The sequence below is a fragment of the Telmatherina bonti genome (genome assembly GCF_933228915.1).
Source record: "Telmatherina bonti genome assembly, chromosome: 10".
Lineage (NCBI taxonomy): Eukaryota > Metazoa > Chordata > Actinopteri > Atheriniformes > Telmatherinidae > Telmatherina > Telmatherina bonti.
Window position 1 is genome coordinate 1065068 of NC_136628.1, and position 18515 is coordinate 1083582.

Genomic DNA, 18515 nt, shown 5'->3' on the forward strand with positions numbered 1-18515 from the left:
GAGGAGGTGGAGGAGTCGTTTACACGGAGGAACAGTGATGTTTACAGAGGCGTCCGCGTTGTTTTCTTCCCGTTGTTTCTTACTGTTGCCGTATCTCCAGCGGTTCTGTTGGGTCTGCTAAAGACGTGGGACCTGGTTTGTTAGAAAACTTGGGGTCTCGGCTCTAAAACGTCAGACCCCGGACCGGCGGAACCGTTCATGCGGGTGTCGTTCAGTCCGAGTGTGCGTGAAGCAAAAAGAGCAGCGATGAAAGAGACGCAGCGGTTCAACACCTCTATTTCCCTCCAGTTGTAAACATTTGTTCATAAATAGAAAATGATAGAAAGAAAATAAGCTGCTGCTGATTTATCTGCGTGTGTGTGGACCGCTTCCATACTCTGTGTGTGCATGCGTGCAGCGATGCGTGTCTGTTAGAACATACACTTATTACAGTCGCAGGACTAATGTGGGATAAAAACTTCTTGTTTGTCTTTATTAGTCTGTCATGTGATTGTGATGGAAACCCAGCAGCTCTTCAGATGAAGAAGGAGCAGCTCCTTCCAGAGGAAGACTACATTCCTGCCCTTCAGACCACCAGGACCCCTGCTCATCATAACAGCTACATATTCTGCTCTCCTGCTTTTTACTTTACTTTTACAAACACTCTTTATCAGACAATAGTTCAAATCTAATGTAAATATGTAAATATGATAATAAACTCATAGGGGAAGTCAGCAGGTGATACGTTCTAAATCAGCTCCACAGCTGCTGGACTGGAGAGAACCTGAAGGTCTGACACCCTCTAGTGGCGTTACACCAGTACTGCACGCGCGCGCGCACACACACACACACACACCAGGTCTACTTCAGATTCCTGGGGCCATATTTAGGACCCTCCTCAGACGACTTCATGTCTCCTCCACATCGCCTGGCTGAACCCCGGGTTCGGGGGAAGCATGCAGGGCTGGAAAGCCGCAGCAGCACATCTTCATCGCCTTTCAGAGCCAACGTTCTGCACTAGAAGCACCGGTGTGCCCGACATGTAGATGCCAGACATGCAGGTCCAGGCGCTGTTTCCTCCACACAGACTGAAGGCATGGAGGTCTTCTCCGGATTTAGTAGATTCCTGATGCTTCACCTCAAACACATGAAGCTTCTTCATTTGGTTTTTCCTTCAGAGCTGCTGGATCACTTCATCTCTCAGACATTTTCACTGCTTCTCTTGCTTCTCATCACCTGCTGAGCTGCAGGAGGAGACGTGATCTCCACAGGCTCCAGAAGTCACAATTCATTCAGATGGTCTTCGTTTGGTTCAGGAGACACGGAAAACTGGTGGAGATGACCGATCCCTCCGTGTGGGAGCAGAACCCAGTCCACGTGTTACGGCTGAACAGCGAGCATGCAGGCAGATGTTTGGGAAGTTAAGCCCAACATGAGAGATGGGAGAGAAACTGAAAGGAAAGGTGAGGCAGCGTGGAGCTGAGCGCAGCGTGGACACGGAAACGTGTCCAAAACAGAAAGAGAGGTCTGAACGTGGGACGCGGACACGTCCCAGCGGTATGTGATCCCTGTTCTTCAGACTTTCTCCGAGCGTAGCTAGAAACACAGAAAAGCTGCTGCTCGTGTTTACAGGAGGCCTCAACCTGCGGTCCGCCTGCTCCACAGGAACCTCCATGCGTGTGTTCTGCATGAAACCTGCATCAGAGAGGAAGCGCCGTTTGTCCTCGGGGGGCGAGGACACGGTCAGCAGGGAAAACATGGAAATTCATTCCAGTGTCTACGGAGCTAGATGGTCGCTGTGATGCTGCATCTCACACAGGAACAGAGCGATCAGTCACATGATACATAACAGGCTTCATATATCTGACGTTACCGGAGAGGTGGCGAGCAGGTGCACCGGGCTGGGAGCTGGAGTCTGGCTCGGTTCACAGCTGAACCCCAGGCAGGTGAGGATCTCTGTGAGGATTTCATAGCGCAGAGCGTTGCTGACCTTCAGTCTATTGAAGGCGTCCGGGTCCAGACCCTGGGAGCCTGGCGCCAGGTCAAAGTGGACCTGAACACACACAAATATACAAAACGCCACAGATTAACGGACAAACACTCCTTCCAAACATAAGCAGACGGTAAACACTGATTTTAATCCACAGTCAGCTGCTCAATCGACGAAAATACAACCCAGAGAGGTCAAAGGTCATGATGGCAGCTACTATCTGGTATATGAGAAAGGCTTTACCAACTCAGCGTGTCTGAGCTGGTCGGGAACAGACGTCAGATACCTTCCAGTTTAGTCCCATTCCCGCCGCCCTGCCACAGCAGGACGGGAAGAGATGAGCAGAAATCCGGTTCATGATGCTGTGATTTGAGAAAACTCAGCGTGGGTTTGCCATGGGGCGGGAAATCCAGGCGCAAAATACTCCGCCAGGATTTCTGGCTTGTGTTAAAATCAAAGTCTACTTTATTCCACAAAAGTAAGATTAAACAACGAGGAGGCGTACATTAGACGGGGATAATGCACGACGCGGAGTGTAGAACACCGCGACGCCGGCTGATGCACGGAACTGTTTGATGCGCTTATATCACCACGGTCCCACAGTAAACATTTATAACAAATGTTCATTGCTTTTATAAACACTTGCTAAACATGCTAAAGTACTGGAACTATTCCATGTTGGCCTCCAGGTACATTTATACCTAAGAACCGCTGTTGAGCTACAGCGCGTTTCTCACCTGTAAAACAGCTGATCTCAACCAGCTGATCAAGGTGTTGCTATGGCAACGGAGGGATATTACAGTGATTTAACTCGCCAAATTGTGTGTGCGTTGATACAAAAATGTTGCAGCAGAATTATCACTGTCTATGGTGTAATGTTTAGATCAAGCCATCAGACTGAGCCAGTTATTAGCGGTGGTCGTAAGATGGCGCAGAGGTTTTGCGGTACAAGTTTTTTGCAGAATAAAGAGAACATACGTGAAGCTCCATCTCTCGATTCATTTCAAGTTTAGCAGACAATCTAACAACATGTCACACATGGTATGAATAAAAATAATCCATTAGTCATTTTTTATTGTTTTTATTGATGTTTTTACTCGTCTTCTTGGTCATTAAAGCAGCAGAATGATGGCCTCGGTCCTGTGTTTACCCATTGAAATCAACGTACCCTGCGGCGTCCTAGCCCTGGAACGTCCTAGCCCTGCAACGTCCTAGCCTTGCAACGTCCTAGCCTTGCAACGTCCTAGCCTTGCAACGTCCTAGCCTTGCAACGTCCTAGCCCTGCGGCGCCCTAGCCCTGCGGCGCCCTAGCCCTGCGGCGCCCTAGCCCTGCGGCGCCCTAGCCCTGCGGCGCTCTAGCCCTGCGGCGCCCTAGCCCTGCGACGCCCTAGCCCTGCGACGCCCTAGCCCTGCGACGCTCTAGCCCTGCGGCGTCCTAGCCCTGCTGCGTCCTAGCCCTGCGGCGTCCTAGCCCTGCGACGCCCTAGCCCTGCGACGCCCTAGCCCTGCGACGCTCTAGCCCTGCGACGCCCTAGCCCTGCGACGCTCTAGCCCTGCGACGCCCTAGCCCTGCGACGCTCTAGCCCTGCGACGCCCTAGCCCTGCGGCGCTCTAGCCCTGCGGCGTCCTAGCCCTGCGACGCCCTAGCCCTGCGACGCTCTAGCCCTGCGGCGCTCTAGCCCTGCGGCGTCCTAGCCCTGCGGCGCTCTAGCCCTGCGGCGTCCTAGCCCTGCGACGCTCTAGCCCTGCGACGCCCTAGCCCTGCGACGCTCTAGCCCTGCGACGCCCTAGCCCTGCGACGCCCTAGCCCTGCGACGCTCTAGCCCTGCGGCGCTCTAGCCCTGCGGCGTCCTAGCCCTGCGACGCTCTAGCCCTGCGACGCCCTAGCCCTGCGACGCTCTAGCCCTGCGACGCCCTAGCCCTGCGACGCCCTAGCCCTGCGACGCCCTAGCCCTGCGACGCTCTAGCCCTGCGGCGTCCTAGCCCTGCGACGCTCTAGCCCTGCGACGCCCTAGCCCTGCGGCGCTCTAGCCCTGCGACGCTCTAGCCCTGCGACGCTCTAGCCCTGCGACGCTCTAGCCCTGCGACGCCCTAGCCCTGCGACGCCCTAGCCCTGCGACGCTCTAGCCCTGCGGCGCTCTAGCCCTGCGACGCTCTAGCCCTGCGACGCTCTAGCCCTGCGACGCCCTAGCCCTGCGACGCCCTAGCCCTGCGACGCCCTAGCCCTGCGACGCCCTAGCCCTGCGACGCCCTAGCCCTGCGACGCTCTAGCCCTGCGACGCTCTAGCCCTGCGGCGTCCTAGCCCTGCTCCTTCCTGAAACGTTTGTGGAAAAGACCAGCTAATAAAGACTGATTTATCCTTTCTCAGGCGTATTCCCATGAAGCAGCTTCCTGCCTTACCTGACAGAGCACAGCCTCCCCACCATCTCCTCCGTGGGTCACCCTGATGATAACCATGTCCCTTTGATGAGCCATCTCGCTTTTCAGCTCGCCCCACAGCTCCACCTCTCCTCCACCCAGAGGGTCTCTCATGTAGACGTGTCCACTTGCCAGCATGCTCAGCTCCAGTTCGGTGCTGTCTTCCCGGGTGAAACGCAACCTTCCGACCTGCTTGCGTTGCCTCTCTCTGGCTTCCAGATGGAGGCCGGCTGGACACAGACTAGAGCAAAGCCCCAGCACCTTGCCACCCTGGTTTAGGAAGGTCAGAAAGCGGGTCTGGAGCTCGGGACTCAGGGATTCCTCTTCGGCCAGGACCAGCAGCCTGGTGTTGTCCAGCCACGGATCACTGAGTGCCTGTTGTGGCTGGAGGGGATACACGATAATGTTTTCCACATTGATGCACTCTAATAGAAGCTGGTGAATGGTCTGAAAACGCTCCTGGGAACCACCAGCGTACACCAGGATATTTGGTGGCTTGCTCTTACAGTCAGCTCCACCACTCTGACCCAAACCCGACTCTGCTTCATCCAGACAGTCGTCAACGCTGTCCACACCTGCAGAGTTATCATCAGGGAGGTCGGGAATGTTCTCAGCTGAAGCGTATTTCACAGAGAGGATGGTGCTGTTCTCCAGTTCCAAACATTCATTACAGCTAGACAGATGGAGGTGGTGCCCATGGCCCTCCATGTGGTGATGATTCCCCAGTAAATGCTCGTCTATGCTGCTGACAGCTCCCAGATCCTGGGTCAAGGGGAGAGGCTCGGACCCTCGTCGCTCCTCCGCTCGCTTTACCTCAGAAACGATACGAAGACTGCCTTTACGGCACTGGAGATGCTGCTGGTCAGCTGACAGGTTATTAGGGGAGAACTCAGAGAGGACTTCCTGTTGGCTGCAGAGAGATGGCGTCCGCACGGCCTCTGAGCTCTGCAGACTCTGTTTCTCCAGCAACTCACTCAGAGTACCATCCTGGAGGACAACAGCTGGACAAAACACACAAAGCATCAGTCATACAACATAGAAAACAATATCTCAAACCCCTGCCAGGTGAAACTGGTTCTAGATACATAACAGTCCTGTGAATACGACACCTTCCTTCAGCGCTCAGGGTTACGAATCAGGACATGAAAGCAGACCTGGCTTCACTGAGATGCCGCTCTGAACACAAACGGAAGTCAGCATCAGGTAAAAACAGGTTGCTCTGCATGAGCCAGGGGCTTTGAGCGGCTTGTTGAGCAGCATGAAGGCGCAGCAATACTGTCTATTTTGGATGATGCTATCGGTAGGACCACGAACCAAATTCTCTGGATGCTCTATTTTCTCATGAAGAGAAAATGTAGCAGGTTAGCTTTAAAGGCTACTTTAGCTCTGATAGGCAAAGAAACTGGGTACGTCACACGCCACAAGCACAAATATATTCTGTTGGGATTTCATGTGAGAGACCAACGCCAAGTGTCACACCGTTGTCAAGTACAATGAAAATTCCCTCCCGACCCGGTCAGTACTTTGTGGACCCCCCCCTCCCCTCAACCCTCCCGACCCCCCTCCCGACCCGGTCAGTACTTTGTGGACCCCCCCCCCCCCCCTCCCGACCCCCCTCCCGACCCGGTCAGTACTTTGTGGACCCCCCCCCCCCTCCCGACCCCCCTCCCGACCCGGTCAGTACTTTGTGGAAAGCCACCACTGATTGTAGTCCACTTCCACTCGACGAAACCCACCCCAGCCCTCCGACTTGAGGACAATCCCTGCCTAGCCCGGCCCAGATTGACCTCAAACTAATTCCAGTATTCAGAGTTTTATTACAGCCTCCGGACAAGATAAATCTCAAATCAACAATAGACTCACCAGAGTACGGGCATCTCTCGATCAGCTGAGATCCCGTCAACCAGACCTGGCGGCCGTTAGCTAGCTGCTAACGTTTACAGGACACTCAAAATGGCTCCGCTCACCTCTCCGTCCCACACAGGTTGTGTCAGTTGCTTACGCCTGGCTGAAAAAATAGCTGAACTGGAGTCACGGATATCAAATCTGCATCGGATCCGAGAAGCTGAGATCATGATGGACCCCATTGTCATCCGCGATACAAAATCAGATTCCCAGGTTCCTGATGTCTCCACTTCCTGCCGCGCAGCGGTGGATGCCAGAGCAGCGTTCCCGAGCCTCATATTGACGGCCATTCCGCCGCTGAGACCCTGCCATAGTTCACCGATCCAGAGACCTGGTTGCATCTCGGAGCTAAACCAAAGATCCCGGTCAGCTCCACACCGAGCCAACAGGAGCCCCGGTTCCATGATGCTCCACGACGGCAAAGAGGAAGGCGTCGCTGCAGTGCACCTCTACCAAATGACATCCCCTGTTACAACAGATTCGCCGTTCTCAGTCTTGCAGATCCCCCCTCCCTCTTACGTGATAAGCCTAAGACCAGCAGCTCACCGGCACCATGGTGAGCCACAAAACAGACCTCCACCCACCGCGCTGCCCGCCCCGCTACATCACCGCCACCACCTCAGGTAAAGCCTCCGTCACACTCCTCTCCAACGACTCTGATGATTGGAGACTCAGTTGTGAGAAATGTAAGATTGCGCTCCATAGTTAGAATCGTGGCGATAGATACTCCAGGGATCGTAGTCAATACATTCCAGGTTCCAGAGCAGGCCACATTGAATCTTACTTAAAACTACTGGCTAAAGATAAACGTAAATACAGCAAGATTATTATTCATGTTGGGGTAAATGACACCCGGTTACACCAATCAGAGATCACCAAAGTAAATGTTGCCTCAGTGTGTGACTTTGCTAAAACCATGTCAGACGCCGTAGTTTTCTCCGGACCCCTGCCAGACCTGACCAGCGATGACTTGTTTAGCTGTTTGTCATCCTTTTACCGCTGGCTGTCCAGGTGGTGCCCAGAACAAAATGTGGGCTTTATAGATAACTGGAAAAGCTTCTGGGGAAAACCTGGTCTTATTAGGAGAGACGGGATTCATCCCACAGTGGATGGAGCAGCTCTCGTTTCTAGGAACATGGATCGTTTTATTAGTCAGTTAAACCCATGACTGTTCAGGACTGAGACTAGGAAGCAGAGTTGTAGTCTCACATGCTTTTCTGTAATCTCACCCCTGTCCCCCCCCCTCCCACAACCCATAATGATGGTATTCTCCCCCCCCTCCTCCCCATAAACCATAATGATGGTATCTGCCCCCCCACCACCCAGAAAGAATAAAACAGCACAGGTGGAAGAAATCATAAAAACCTCATTAATATCAAAACAATGAATCTAATAAGACAAAATAATAAAACCATTAAATGCAGTTTATTGAGTATCAGATCTCTTGTGTCGAAGTCTCTGTTAATCAATGACCTGATTACTGATCATCATATTGATCTGTTCTGTCTTACGGAAACCTGCTGCAGCAGGAGGATCATGTTAGTATTAATGAATCGACTCCACCAGATTGTCTAAATGTTCATGTTCCCAGAACTACAGGTCGAGGAGGAGGTCTGGCAGCTATCTATAAATCAGAACTATTGATTAGTCCTAAACATTAAAATAGTTCCAATAGCTTTGAACACCTGACTCTTAGTCTCTCCCACCCAAGATGGAAATGAGAGAAGCCACTTCTCCTAGTAGTAGTCTACCGTCCACCTGGATCTTCCTCACAGTTCCTAACTGACTTCTCAGACCTCTTATCAGACTTAGTGCTGAATACTGATAAAGTTATTGTTCTGGGGGACTTTAACATTCATCTTGATGATGAACATGACAGTTTAAACATTGCCTTTAACTCTATATTAAGTTCAATTGGATTTTCCCAAAATGTCCACAGACCGACTCATCGTCATCGTCACACTCTGGATCTTCTTCTGACATGTGGCATCAAAAGTGATCAACTAACAGTTTTTCCTCATAACCCTGTTCTGTCTGATCATTTTTATTAACTTTTGAGTTTACTTTACTTGACTACACAAGGGCTGAGAAGAAAATTCATTCTAGTCGATGTTTGTCAGATAGTGTTGGTAACAAATTTAAGAAGTCTATTTCAGCAGTATTTCCTCCAACACCATGTGTTAACCTGACAGGAAACACCCATCCAAGCTTTACTCCAACACAGGTCCATGAATGTGTGGCTAGAATGACAGCTTTAATGCGTATAACACTAGATAATGTTGCTCCTCTAAAGAAGAAGAGAACCAGTCAGAAGAAGTCTTTCGGGGTACGTCTCTACCAGCTTTGCACATCTACAGACGGAAATATTCTTCTTGGCAAAACAGCTCACGTTTGTGAACGGCGGTTTTCGGATCTTCCCTCTCGATGGGATTTAGGTCTGGACTTTGGGCCGTTCCAACACATGAACATGTTTTAAACCATTCCATCGTAATCCTGCTTTATGTTTAGGTTCGTTCCGCTTTTTATCTGTGAAAAATAATAAACTCGTGTAATTTCCATTCTACTTCACAACAGTGTGACACTTTGTGTTGGTCTTTCACATTAAATCTCAATGGAATATGTTTGTGAAGTGTGATGTGTCAAAATGTGGAGGAGTTCTAGCAGTATCAATACTTCTGCAAGATACTGTATACCTGTATCATCATCTATCTTCCTATTCTGTCTTTTTGTAATGTTCACCCTTTTCTCATCATCTCTCACTTCTTATTGTTTTTGTTGAAAGAGCAAAAGTTTTACTTGATTTATTTCACTAATTTTTCTGATTTGCTTTCATGTCACTTTTATGTTGTAAAGTACTTCCAGTCTATATAAGAATTAAAGTTGAGATGTTTTGAGATGTAGGGTAAAAGGACATGTATGGAATTTAGTGTAGTGTAGTGTTTAACATACGGACTATCTTTGAAGGAGAGAGTCCATCATCCAGCTGAAGCCGGTCTTCAATAAACGCCACTCCAAGACGACTGAAGTTATCTATGCTGGCCAGCGCCACTGCTCTGAATGGCTGACCAGGACAGCAGGCCAGAGGGAGACAGCAGTCAGACCACTTCAGCACCTGCACACAACCAACACCACAGGTTAGCTTCCACTGATTCAGCAACTGCACTAAACCAGGACCCAGAGACCCGACTGGCCCACTACAACATATACACCAGGAAGGTCTCGGGTTCTCGGACACAAAGAACGTCTCACTGAGGAACGTCTCACTAAGGAACATGTCAGGGACCGGGAACGTCTCGGGGACAGATGCAGGTAAATGTAAAATTTCTAACAAATAAAACATGAAATATTTCTTTTTTAAATACAACTTTTATTAAACCTTTTTGTTGAAACAAATTATAAACAAATAAACCAAGAATTACTGTAAACAGCAGAGACGGGAAGTGAGAACGAGAGGCCTCACTCTGTCAAGATTTATTAATCAATGAATAACTGACAACCTAAAAACACGATGCTCATTGAAAAGTCGATTAATCAGTAATAAATTGACTAATGGCTGAAGCCAAAAAGAGCATCACGTTCCTGCACACACACGTTACTCTGACGGGACAACAGATGGACAGATGTTGTACAGAGAACAGCACTCTGACTATCTCATCCAGCGATGGGAGCTTTCCTGCAGTTGATGTCTGCCACAGAGAAATGGGTATTTGAAGAATTGTGTACTTGTTCCTCACGAGACCAATGACCTCAACGTGGATCCGAACAGCTGCAAGTCCCCTGGAATCCTAAAGTTGGGTAGGATGCAGTTGCTGTTTCCCCTTAGTAAAGGCAGGTATTTTAAGGTGACAGCATCTCTTACGGTGAAGCCTCTGTCTGCCAGGACCACATCGCCAGGGGACAGATGTTCCAGGTAGCCAGAGTTTTCAGTCATGTACTTGTCACTGGTTCGCCCTCCCCAACCACTAGACACCAAAGATATGACTCCTTGTGGGGTAATTATTAGGTACTTTGCCGAATTGTGATGTTTGTATTGTGAATAGGTCTGTTCTCCGGCTCTCATGTTTTTAGGTCTTTCAATATAAATGTCAAAACAATCGATTATGGATGTACAGTTTCTGAAGTTACTGGACCTAAAGCACATTGGTAGACTCATCTGAATCTGCTCTTTTGGGGGCCATTCTATTAATCTGGACAATCTATCATGTAAAACATCTAATGTACTGTTAAAAACACGGCTCACAGTTGGCTTGGACACATTAAACATGTAAGAAAAGAAATGAAGCGGCATGTTCGTCTCATTCTCATAAGCGTCATGAAGCAGCTTTGAAAGGGAGACAGTCCATGTCCAACTTGAAGGAATCCCGGAGCAAAGCTGAAAACAACCATAAGTTTGGCATGAGATGGAAGGCCAGTTAAGTCCTGCACCTTGTCATCATTGTTTACAAAGGCTTCCTGGCTGAAGGAGAACTGGCTGACCTTTTGTCTGAGCTGACAAACTTCTGCTCTCAGTGCTCGGCACTCTTCTGTCAGTCTCTTCACAGTGGCCTGGCAGGCTGCACCGGTGCAACATGGTTTCCTTGCAGTAGCGGTGGTCGGTGGCCTCACCTGGATCCTCTTCAGTCATGTCCTCATGGTCGGTGTGAGGATCACTAATGATGCCACTGGCAGCCACCATCCCAACATCTTGTACTGCACCTAGTTTCCGTTTGAGTGCTTGTGTTTGCTCAAACTTCCTGTAAGCGTACAGTTTCTTTTGCGGTTGCTCAGGTGTAACGAAGGCAAACAAGCATGGAACATAATCAGGGTGAAGGGATTGTCACTCTTTTTACCTGCAGCAGTACAGTAGATACAAAAACAAGTTAGAACAATAATTGTAATTACTAACTAACTTGTAATTGACTGGGTCGATAATAATTTAATATCAATATTTTAAACTAATTGCGTTCACTGATCACAACTTCTTAATCTTGATCAAGATTGTTAGCATGCTAACGCTAAGCTACATAGGTACTCACCCGAAATAAAGTGTTCAGCGCAAAGCCGTGAATGTTTAGTGGGAGTCCAGTGATCCCGTCTTCTGGCAGCAATCCACCTCTGTCTTCGTTCGTTTTCTTCAGGGCTGTTATAAAACGCAAGTGCTGTTTGTTTTCCCTTGGCGTTATCGCAACCGACCGCACAGCTTATAGACGGCATGATTACACTGTACTTCCGGTCTCAGGATGGCGCCGCCAAAACGCAGTGACGTCACATGAAACCCATGTATAGTTGTTGTTTATAGCCAGAATAATGATGTTTGGATGCATGCTTGTGCCAAAAAGGTGGGACTATGCAACCATATGTAGCAAAAAGAAAAGAAAAGCTGGAGGAAAAAAGCTAAAAATATGTAAATAGCTTGTTTTTTCTCTGGAAAGCCAAAACCTGAGGGAATGATGTGCAGGTAGAAAGAGGCTTGGTCGTTGTTGGCCTGTGTGTGACGGTGCGTTCAGACAAACGCGTTTTGAGCGTCAGGTTTACAAGACAACGTGTGATGTGCGTCACGCGTCGAAAATTGAAGAAGTTTTTTAAGGTGGGGTACGTGCGTCAAAAGCCAGACATGGAAAATCTGAACTTTGGCCACTAACAAGAGCTGCAGGCTGCTTGCAGAAACTCTGCTGTCCTAACGGCCCTAACTGACCCTGTCAGAGTTGCCAGTTCTGGCTGATTTCAGCTGCAGTGAACTCCACCACAGAGCTGCTCCGTCGGTAGCTCCGTATATATAATGAAAAAGAAATTCCCACATTCTGGAGGCATTGTTGTATTTTCACAATACAATAATGGGGGGCGGGGGGGGCTCAGTGACTATCACTGCCCTACCACGACGTTCTCGAGCTTTATTTATTAAATAAAACCATGCCGTCTCTTTACTGCATCATTCAGACTGACCAGAAGGAAAGCTCCGCCCCCCTCCTCTCTTCTGCCATTTGTCTGGAGCGAGCGACAAACGTGGCGGGAGCGTTTTGGGCGTCAGACACAAAAGTGAAAAAAGCGTTTGGTCTGAACACACCGATACTTCTACAAGGTAATAAACTCGGTTTTCTTTCTTTATGCTGCTACATGCATACCTCAGATTCAGTCATTTTATTCAATTTTAGCCTCATAATCTGACTGACTGTGGGTGTCCTGAAAAAACAATGTCGACTGGGATTTAAAGGGTTAAGTTTCTGCATGCAGAGTTAGATAAAAACAAAAATGAAACAATAATAGAAAAAACAGGTAAAAGCGGTGGACCTTGTCTAGCAGAAAGGGTGCAGAAATTTAAGGGTTAATGAGCTACAACTCATGAACTGATCCTGGACTCTGATTGTAAAGAAAACAAAGCTGCTAGTCTAAAAGCAGAAAGAGCAAAAACCATATGTTGGGCTGTAAACACGAATCATTACGTCAGAATCATGCAGTGTTTGGAGCCTACTTTCTTATTCGCTGCAGGAGGAGAAGGACTTCTCACTCTGTGTCCTGTAGCTTCTATGATGAATGAAACATTGTCTATTTGTGGCCCACAAAGCAGGGAGGATCCCAAAAGAAGAGTCCATGTGCTTATATCATCGCACACCTGGGGACACGACAGGAAAGAAGAACTCAACACGGATGCACAGGTTAGACATGGCTGAGAGGTGAGAGGCAGCTATCACGTCAGTATCACACGGATTAAGATATGATCTGGTTTATTGACTTTAGGTTTCATAAGGAGGTTAGAGCAGGTGGTGAGGTTAGAGAAGCAGCGAAGGTCTAATCTTCATCACAAGGCAGTTTCTCATCATGGCTGCCGTAGAGTTCAGTCCTCATAAACCACAACCTCCTGGGTCAGACGACACCATTTGAGTATGGTTTTAGCCGACACACACGCCGACACACACACCTGTTTATACATGCGTCAGGATGCAGGTAAGGATTGGTCTTTCTGCAGTCTCTGTCTGCAGTTGCTGATTTGAGGGTTAGAGGTTTCTGCAGGATCCGGTTTCAGCTTTAGAGACATTACAGGCGTCTGTAGTTGCAGATTATTATCGGACCTTTTCTACTCTCCCTGAATTCCCATGAGGATCCAGCCGATCCATAAAGTCTGGTTGGACGGAGACGAGCAAAGTCCTACACACCAGAAACTGGTCACATGATGCGAATCCCTTCAGTCTGAACACTAAAAACAACACAAGGTGAGTTCATAATGCTGTTCCTTCCCAGAGACCTGCTGCCATCACACATGAACAGTTTTCCTGGAGATTTTCTCTGACAAGCGTCCTGAACCAGCATCTCTCTGTGGGAGGGGCAACAAACACCTGACCAAACCCAGCTGTGCTGCTGACATGCAGGCAAGATGTTTCCACCTTTCCTCATCAGATAAGCCAACTTCACACGGCCGGTCTGTCTCAGGCTGGCGCACACGCTGAAGTCTGAACAGATCGGTGGAAAGGGTTTCCACCCAAAGGCTCCTTCAACATCCAGGTGTCCTTCTTCCTCCAGACCGGAGGAGAGGCGAGACCGGAGGAGAGGCCGGAGGAGAGACCGGAGGAGAGACGAGACCGGAGGAGAGGCGAGACCGGAGGAGAGACGAGACCGGAGGAGAGACCGGAGGAGAGACCGGAGGAGAGGCGAGACCGGAGGAGAGACAGGAGGAGAGACCGGAGGAGAGACCGGAGGAGAGGCGAGACCGGAGGAGAGGCGAGACCGGAGGAGAGGCGAGACCGGAGGAGAGACAGGAGGAGAGACCGGAGGAGAGGCGAGACCGGAGGAGAGGCGAGACCGGAGGCGAGACCGGAGGAGAGGCGAGACCGGAGGAGAGACCGGAGGAGAGGCGAGACCGGAGGCGAGGCCGGAGGAGAGGCGAGACCGGAGGAGAGGCCGGAGGAGAGACGAGACCGGAGGAGAGGCGAGACCGGAGGAGAGGCGAGACCGGAGGAGAGGCCGGAGGAGAGACGAGACCGGAGGAGAGGCGAGACCGGAGGAGAGGCCGGAGGAGAGGCGAGACCGGAGGAGAGGCCGGAGGAGAGGCGAGACCGGAGGCGAGACCAGAGGAGAGACGAGACCGGAGGAGAGGAGAGACCGGAGGAGAGGCGAGACCGGAGGAGAGACGAGACCGGAGGCGAGGCCGGAGGAGAGGCGAGACCGGAGGAGAGGCGAGACCGGAGGAGAGACGAGACCGGAGGAGAGGCCGGAGGAGAGGCGAGACCGGAGGAGAGGCCGGAGGAGAGGCGAGACCGGAGGCGAGACCGGAGGAGAGGCGAGACCGGAGGCGAGACCGGAGGAGAGGCGAGACCGGAGGAGAGACCGGAGGAGAGGCGAGACCGGAGGAGAGGCCGGAGGAGAGACGAGACCGGAGGAGAGGCCGGAGGAGAGGCGAGACCGGAGGAGAGGCCGGAGGAGAGGCGAGACCGGAGGAGAGACGAGACCGGAGGAGAGGAGAGACCGGAGGAGAGGAGAGACCGGAGGAGAGGCGAGACCGGAGGAGAGGCGAGACCGGAGGAGAGGCGAGACCGGAGGAGAGACGAGACCGGAGGAGAGGCCGGAGGAGAGGCGAGACCGGAGGAGAGACGAGACCGGAGGAGAGACGAGACCGGAGGAGAGACGAGACCGGAGGAGAGACGAGACCGGAGGAGAGGCGAGACCGGAGGAGAGGGGAGACCGGAGGAGAGGAGAGACCGGAGGAGAGGCGAGACCGGAGGAGAGACCGGAAGAGAGGCGAGACCGGAGGAGAGACCGGAGGAGAGGCGAGACCGGAGGAGAGACGAGACCGGAGGAGAGGCCGGAGGAGAGACGAGACCGGAGGAGAGACGAGACCGGAGGAGAGACGAGACCGGAGGAGAGACGAGACCGGAGGAGAGGCGAGACCGGAGGAGAGGCGAGACCGGAGGAGAGGCGAGACCGGAGGAGAGACCGGAAGAGAGGCGAGACCGGAGGAGAGACCGGAAGAGAGGCGAGACCGGAGGAGAGACCGGAGGAGAGACCGGAGGAGAGGCGAGACCGGAGGAGAGGCGAGACCGGAGGAGAGACCGGAGGAGAGGCGAGACCGGAGGAGAGACCGGAAGAGAGGCGAGACCGGAGGAGAGACCGGAAGAGAGGCGAGACCGGAGGAGAGGCGAGACCGGAGGAGAGACCGGAGGAGAGGCGAGACCGGAGGAGAGACCGGAGGAGAGACCGGAGGAGAGGCGAGACCGGAGGAGAGACCGGAGGAGAGACCGGAGGAGAGACCGGAGGAGAGACCGGAGGAGAGGCGAGACCGGAGGAGAGACCGGAAGAGAGGCGAGACCGGAGGAGAGACCGGAAGAGAGGCGAGACCGGAGGAGAGACCGGAGGAGAGGCGAGACCGGAGGAGAGACGAGACCGGAGGAGAGACGAGACCGGAGGAGAGGCCGGAGGAGAGACGAGACCGGAGGAGAGACGAGACCGGAGGAGAGGCGAGACCGGAGGAGAGGCGAGACCGGAGGAGGGACCGGAAGAGAGGCGAGACCGGAGGAGAGACCGGAAGAGAGGCGAGACCGGAGGAGAGACCGGAGGAGAGACCGGAGGAGAGGCGAGACCGGAGGAGAGGCGAGACCGGAGGAGAGGCGAGACCGGAGGAGAGACCGGAGGAGAGACGAGACCGGAGGAGAGACCGGAGGAGAGACCGGAGGAGAGACCGGAGGAGAGGCGAGACCGGAGGAGAGACCGGAGGAGAGACCGGAGGAGAGGCGAGACCGGAGGAGAGGCGAGACCGGAGGAGAGACCGGAGGAGAGGCGAGACCGGAGGAGAGACCGGAGGAGAGGCGAGACCGGAGGAGAGGCGAGACCGGAGGAGAGGAGAGACCGGAGGAGAGACCGGAGGAGAGACGAGACCGGAGGAGAGGCGAGACCGGAGGAGAGACGAGACCGGAGGAGAGACCGGAGGAGAGGCGAGACCGGAGGAGAGACCGGAGGAGAGACCGGAGGAGAGACGAGACCGGAGGAGAGACCGGAGGAGAGACGAGACCGGAGGAGAGACGAGACCGGAGGAGAGACGAGACCGGAGGAGAGGCGAGACCGGAGGAGAGGCGAGACCGGAGGAGAGACCGGAAGAGAGGCGAGACCGGAGGAGAGACCGGAGGAGAGACCGGAAGAGAGGCGAGACCGGAGGAGAGACCGGAGGAGAGACCGGAGGAGAGGCGAGACCGGAGGAGAGACCGGAAGAGAGGCGAGACCGGAGGAGAGACCGGAAGAGAGGCGAGACCGGAGGAGAGGCGAGACCGGAGGAGAGACCGGAGGAGAGACGAGACCGGAGGAGAGACCGGAGGAGAGGAGAGACCGGAGGAGAGACCGGAGGAGAGGCGAGACCGGAGGAGAGACCGGAGGAGAGACGAGACCGGAGGAGAGACCGGAGGAGAGACCGGAGGAGAGACCGGAGGAGAGGCGAGACCGGAGGAGAGACCGGAGGAGAGACCGGAGGAGAGGCGAGACCGGAGGAGAGGCGAGACCGGAGGAGAGACCGGAGGAGAGACCGGAGGAGAGGCCGGAGGAGAGGCGAGACCGGAGGAGAGGCGAGACCGGAGGAGAGACCGGAGGAGAGACCGGAGGAGAGGCGAGACCGGAGGAGAGACCGGAGGAGAGGCGAGACCGGAGGAGAGACCGGAGGAGAGGCGAGACCGGAGGAGAGGCGAGACCGGAGGAGAGGAGAGACCGGAGGAGAGACCGGAGGAGAGACGAGACCGGAGGAGAGGCGAGACCGGAGGAGAGACCGGAGGAGAGACCGGAGGAGAGACGAGACCGGAGGAGAGACCGGAGGAGAGACGAGACCGGAGGAGAGACGAGACCGGAGGAGAGACGAGACCGGAGGAGAGACGAGACCGGAGGAGAGGCGAGACCGGAGGAGAGGCGAGACCGGAGGAGAGACCGGAAGAGAGGCGAGACCGGAGGAGAGACCGGAGGAGAGACCGGAAGAGAGGCGAGACCGGAGGAGAGACCGGAGGAGAGGCGAGACCGGAGGAGAGACCGGAAGAGAGGCGAGACCGGAGGAGAGACCGGAAGAGAGGCGAGACCGGAGGAGAGACCGGAGGAGAGACGAGACCGGAGGAGAGACCGGAGGAGAGGAGAGACCGGAGGAGAGACCGGAGGAGAGACGAGACCGGAGGAGAGACCGGAGGAGAGACGAGACCGGAGGAGAGACCGGAGGAGAGACCGGAGGAGAGGCGAGACCGGAGGAGAGACCGGAGGAGAGACCGGAAGAGAGGCGAGACCGGAGGAGAGGCGAGACCGGAGGAGAGGCGAGACCGGAGGAGAGGCGAGACCGGAGGAGAGGCGAGACCGGAGGAGAGGCGAGACCGGAGGAGAGGCGAGACCGGAGGAGAGGCGAGACCGGAGGAGAGGCCGGAGGAGAGGCGAGACCGGAGGAGAGACGAGACCGGAGGAGAGGCCGGAGGAGAGGCGAGACCGGAGGAGAGACCGGAGGAGAGACCGGAGGAGAGACCGGAGGAGAGGCGAGACCGGAGGAGAGGCCGGAGGAGAGGCGAGACCGGAGGAGAGACGAGACCGGAGGAGAGGCCGGAGGAGAGGCGAGACCGGAGGCGAGACCGGAGGAGAGGCGAGACCGGAGGCGAGGCCGGAGGAGAGGCGGGACCGGAGGAGAGGCCGGAGGAGAGACGAGACCGGAGGAGAGGCCGGAGGAGAGACGAGACCGGAGGAGAGGAGAGACCGGAGGAGAGGAGAGACCGGAGGAGAGACGAGACCGGAGGAGAGACGAGACCGGAGGAGAGGCCGGAGGAGAGGCGAGACCGGAGGAGAGACGAGACCGGAGGAGAGACGAGACCGGAGGAGAGACGAGACCGGAGGAGAGACGAGACCGGAGGAGAGGCGAGACCGGAGGAGAGGCGAGACCGGAGGAGAGGCGAGACCGGAGGAGAGACGAGACCGGAGGAGAGGCGAGACCGGAGGAGAGGGGAGACCGGAGGAGAGGAGAGACCGGAGGAGAGGCGAGACCGGAGGAGAGGCGAGACCGGAGGAGAGACGAGACCGGAGGAGAGGCGAGACCGGAGGAGAGACCGGAAGAGAGGCGAGACCGGAGGAGAGACGAGACCGGAGGAGAGGCGAGACCGGAGGAGAGGCGAGACCGGAGGAGAGACCGGAAGAGAGGCGAGACCGGAGGAGAGACCGGAGGAGAGACCGGAGGAGAGGCGAGACCGGAGGAGAGACCGGAAGAGAGGCGAGACCGGAGGAGAGACCGGAGGAGAGACCGGAGGAGAGGCG

The 18515-nt window shown here is 53.9% G+C and overlaps 1 protein-coding gene across 4 annotated transcripts in view; it reads right to left on the bottom strand.

The window, feature by feature from the left end:
• hlcs (holocarboxylase synthetase (biotin-(proprionyl-CoA-carboxylase (ATP-hydrolysing)) ligase)) overlaps positions 1–18515 on the bottom strand; it is a 62300-nt gene that overhangs the window by 38128 nt on the left and 5657 nt on the right. For 2 of the 4 annotated variants that reach the window (XM_079247525.1, XM_079247524.1), the window contains exons 2-5: positions 12742–12882; positions 9243–9405; positions 4371–5389; positions 1853–2032 (exon numbers count right to left, since the gene is read on the bottom strand). In XM_079247525.1, the coding sequence (XP_079103651.1) occupies positions 1853–2032; positions 4371–5389; positions 9243–9405; positions 12742–12882 (1503 nt within the window). Of the gene's footprint in view, positions 1–1852; positions 2033–4370; positions 5390–9242; positions 9406–12741; positions 12883–13188; positions 13282–18515 lie in introns of those variants that run through there. The other 2 variants (XM_079247527.1, XM_079247526.1) reach the window with 2 other exon arrangements.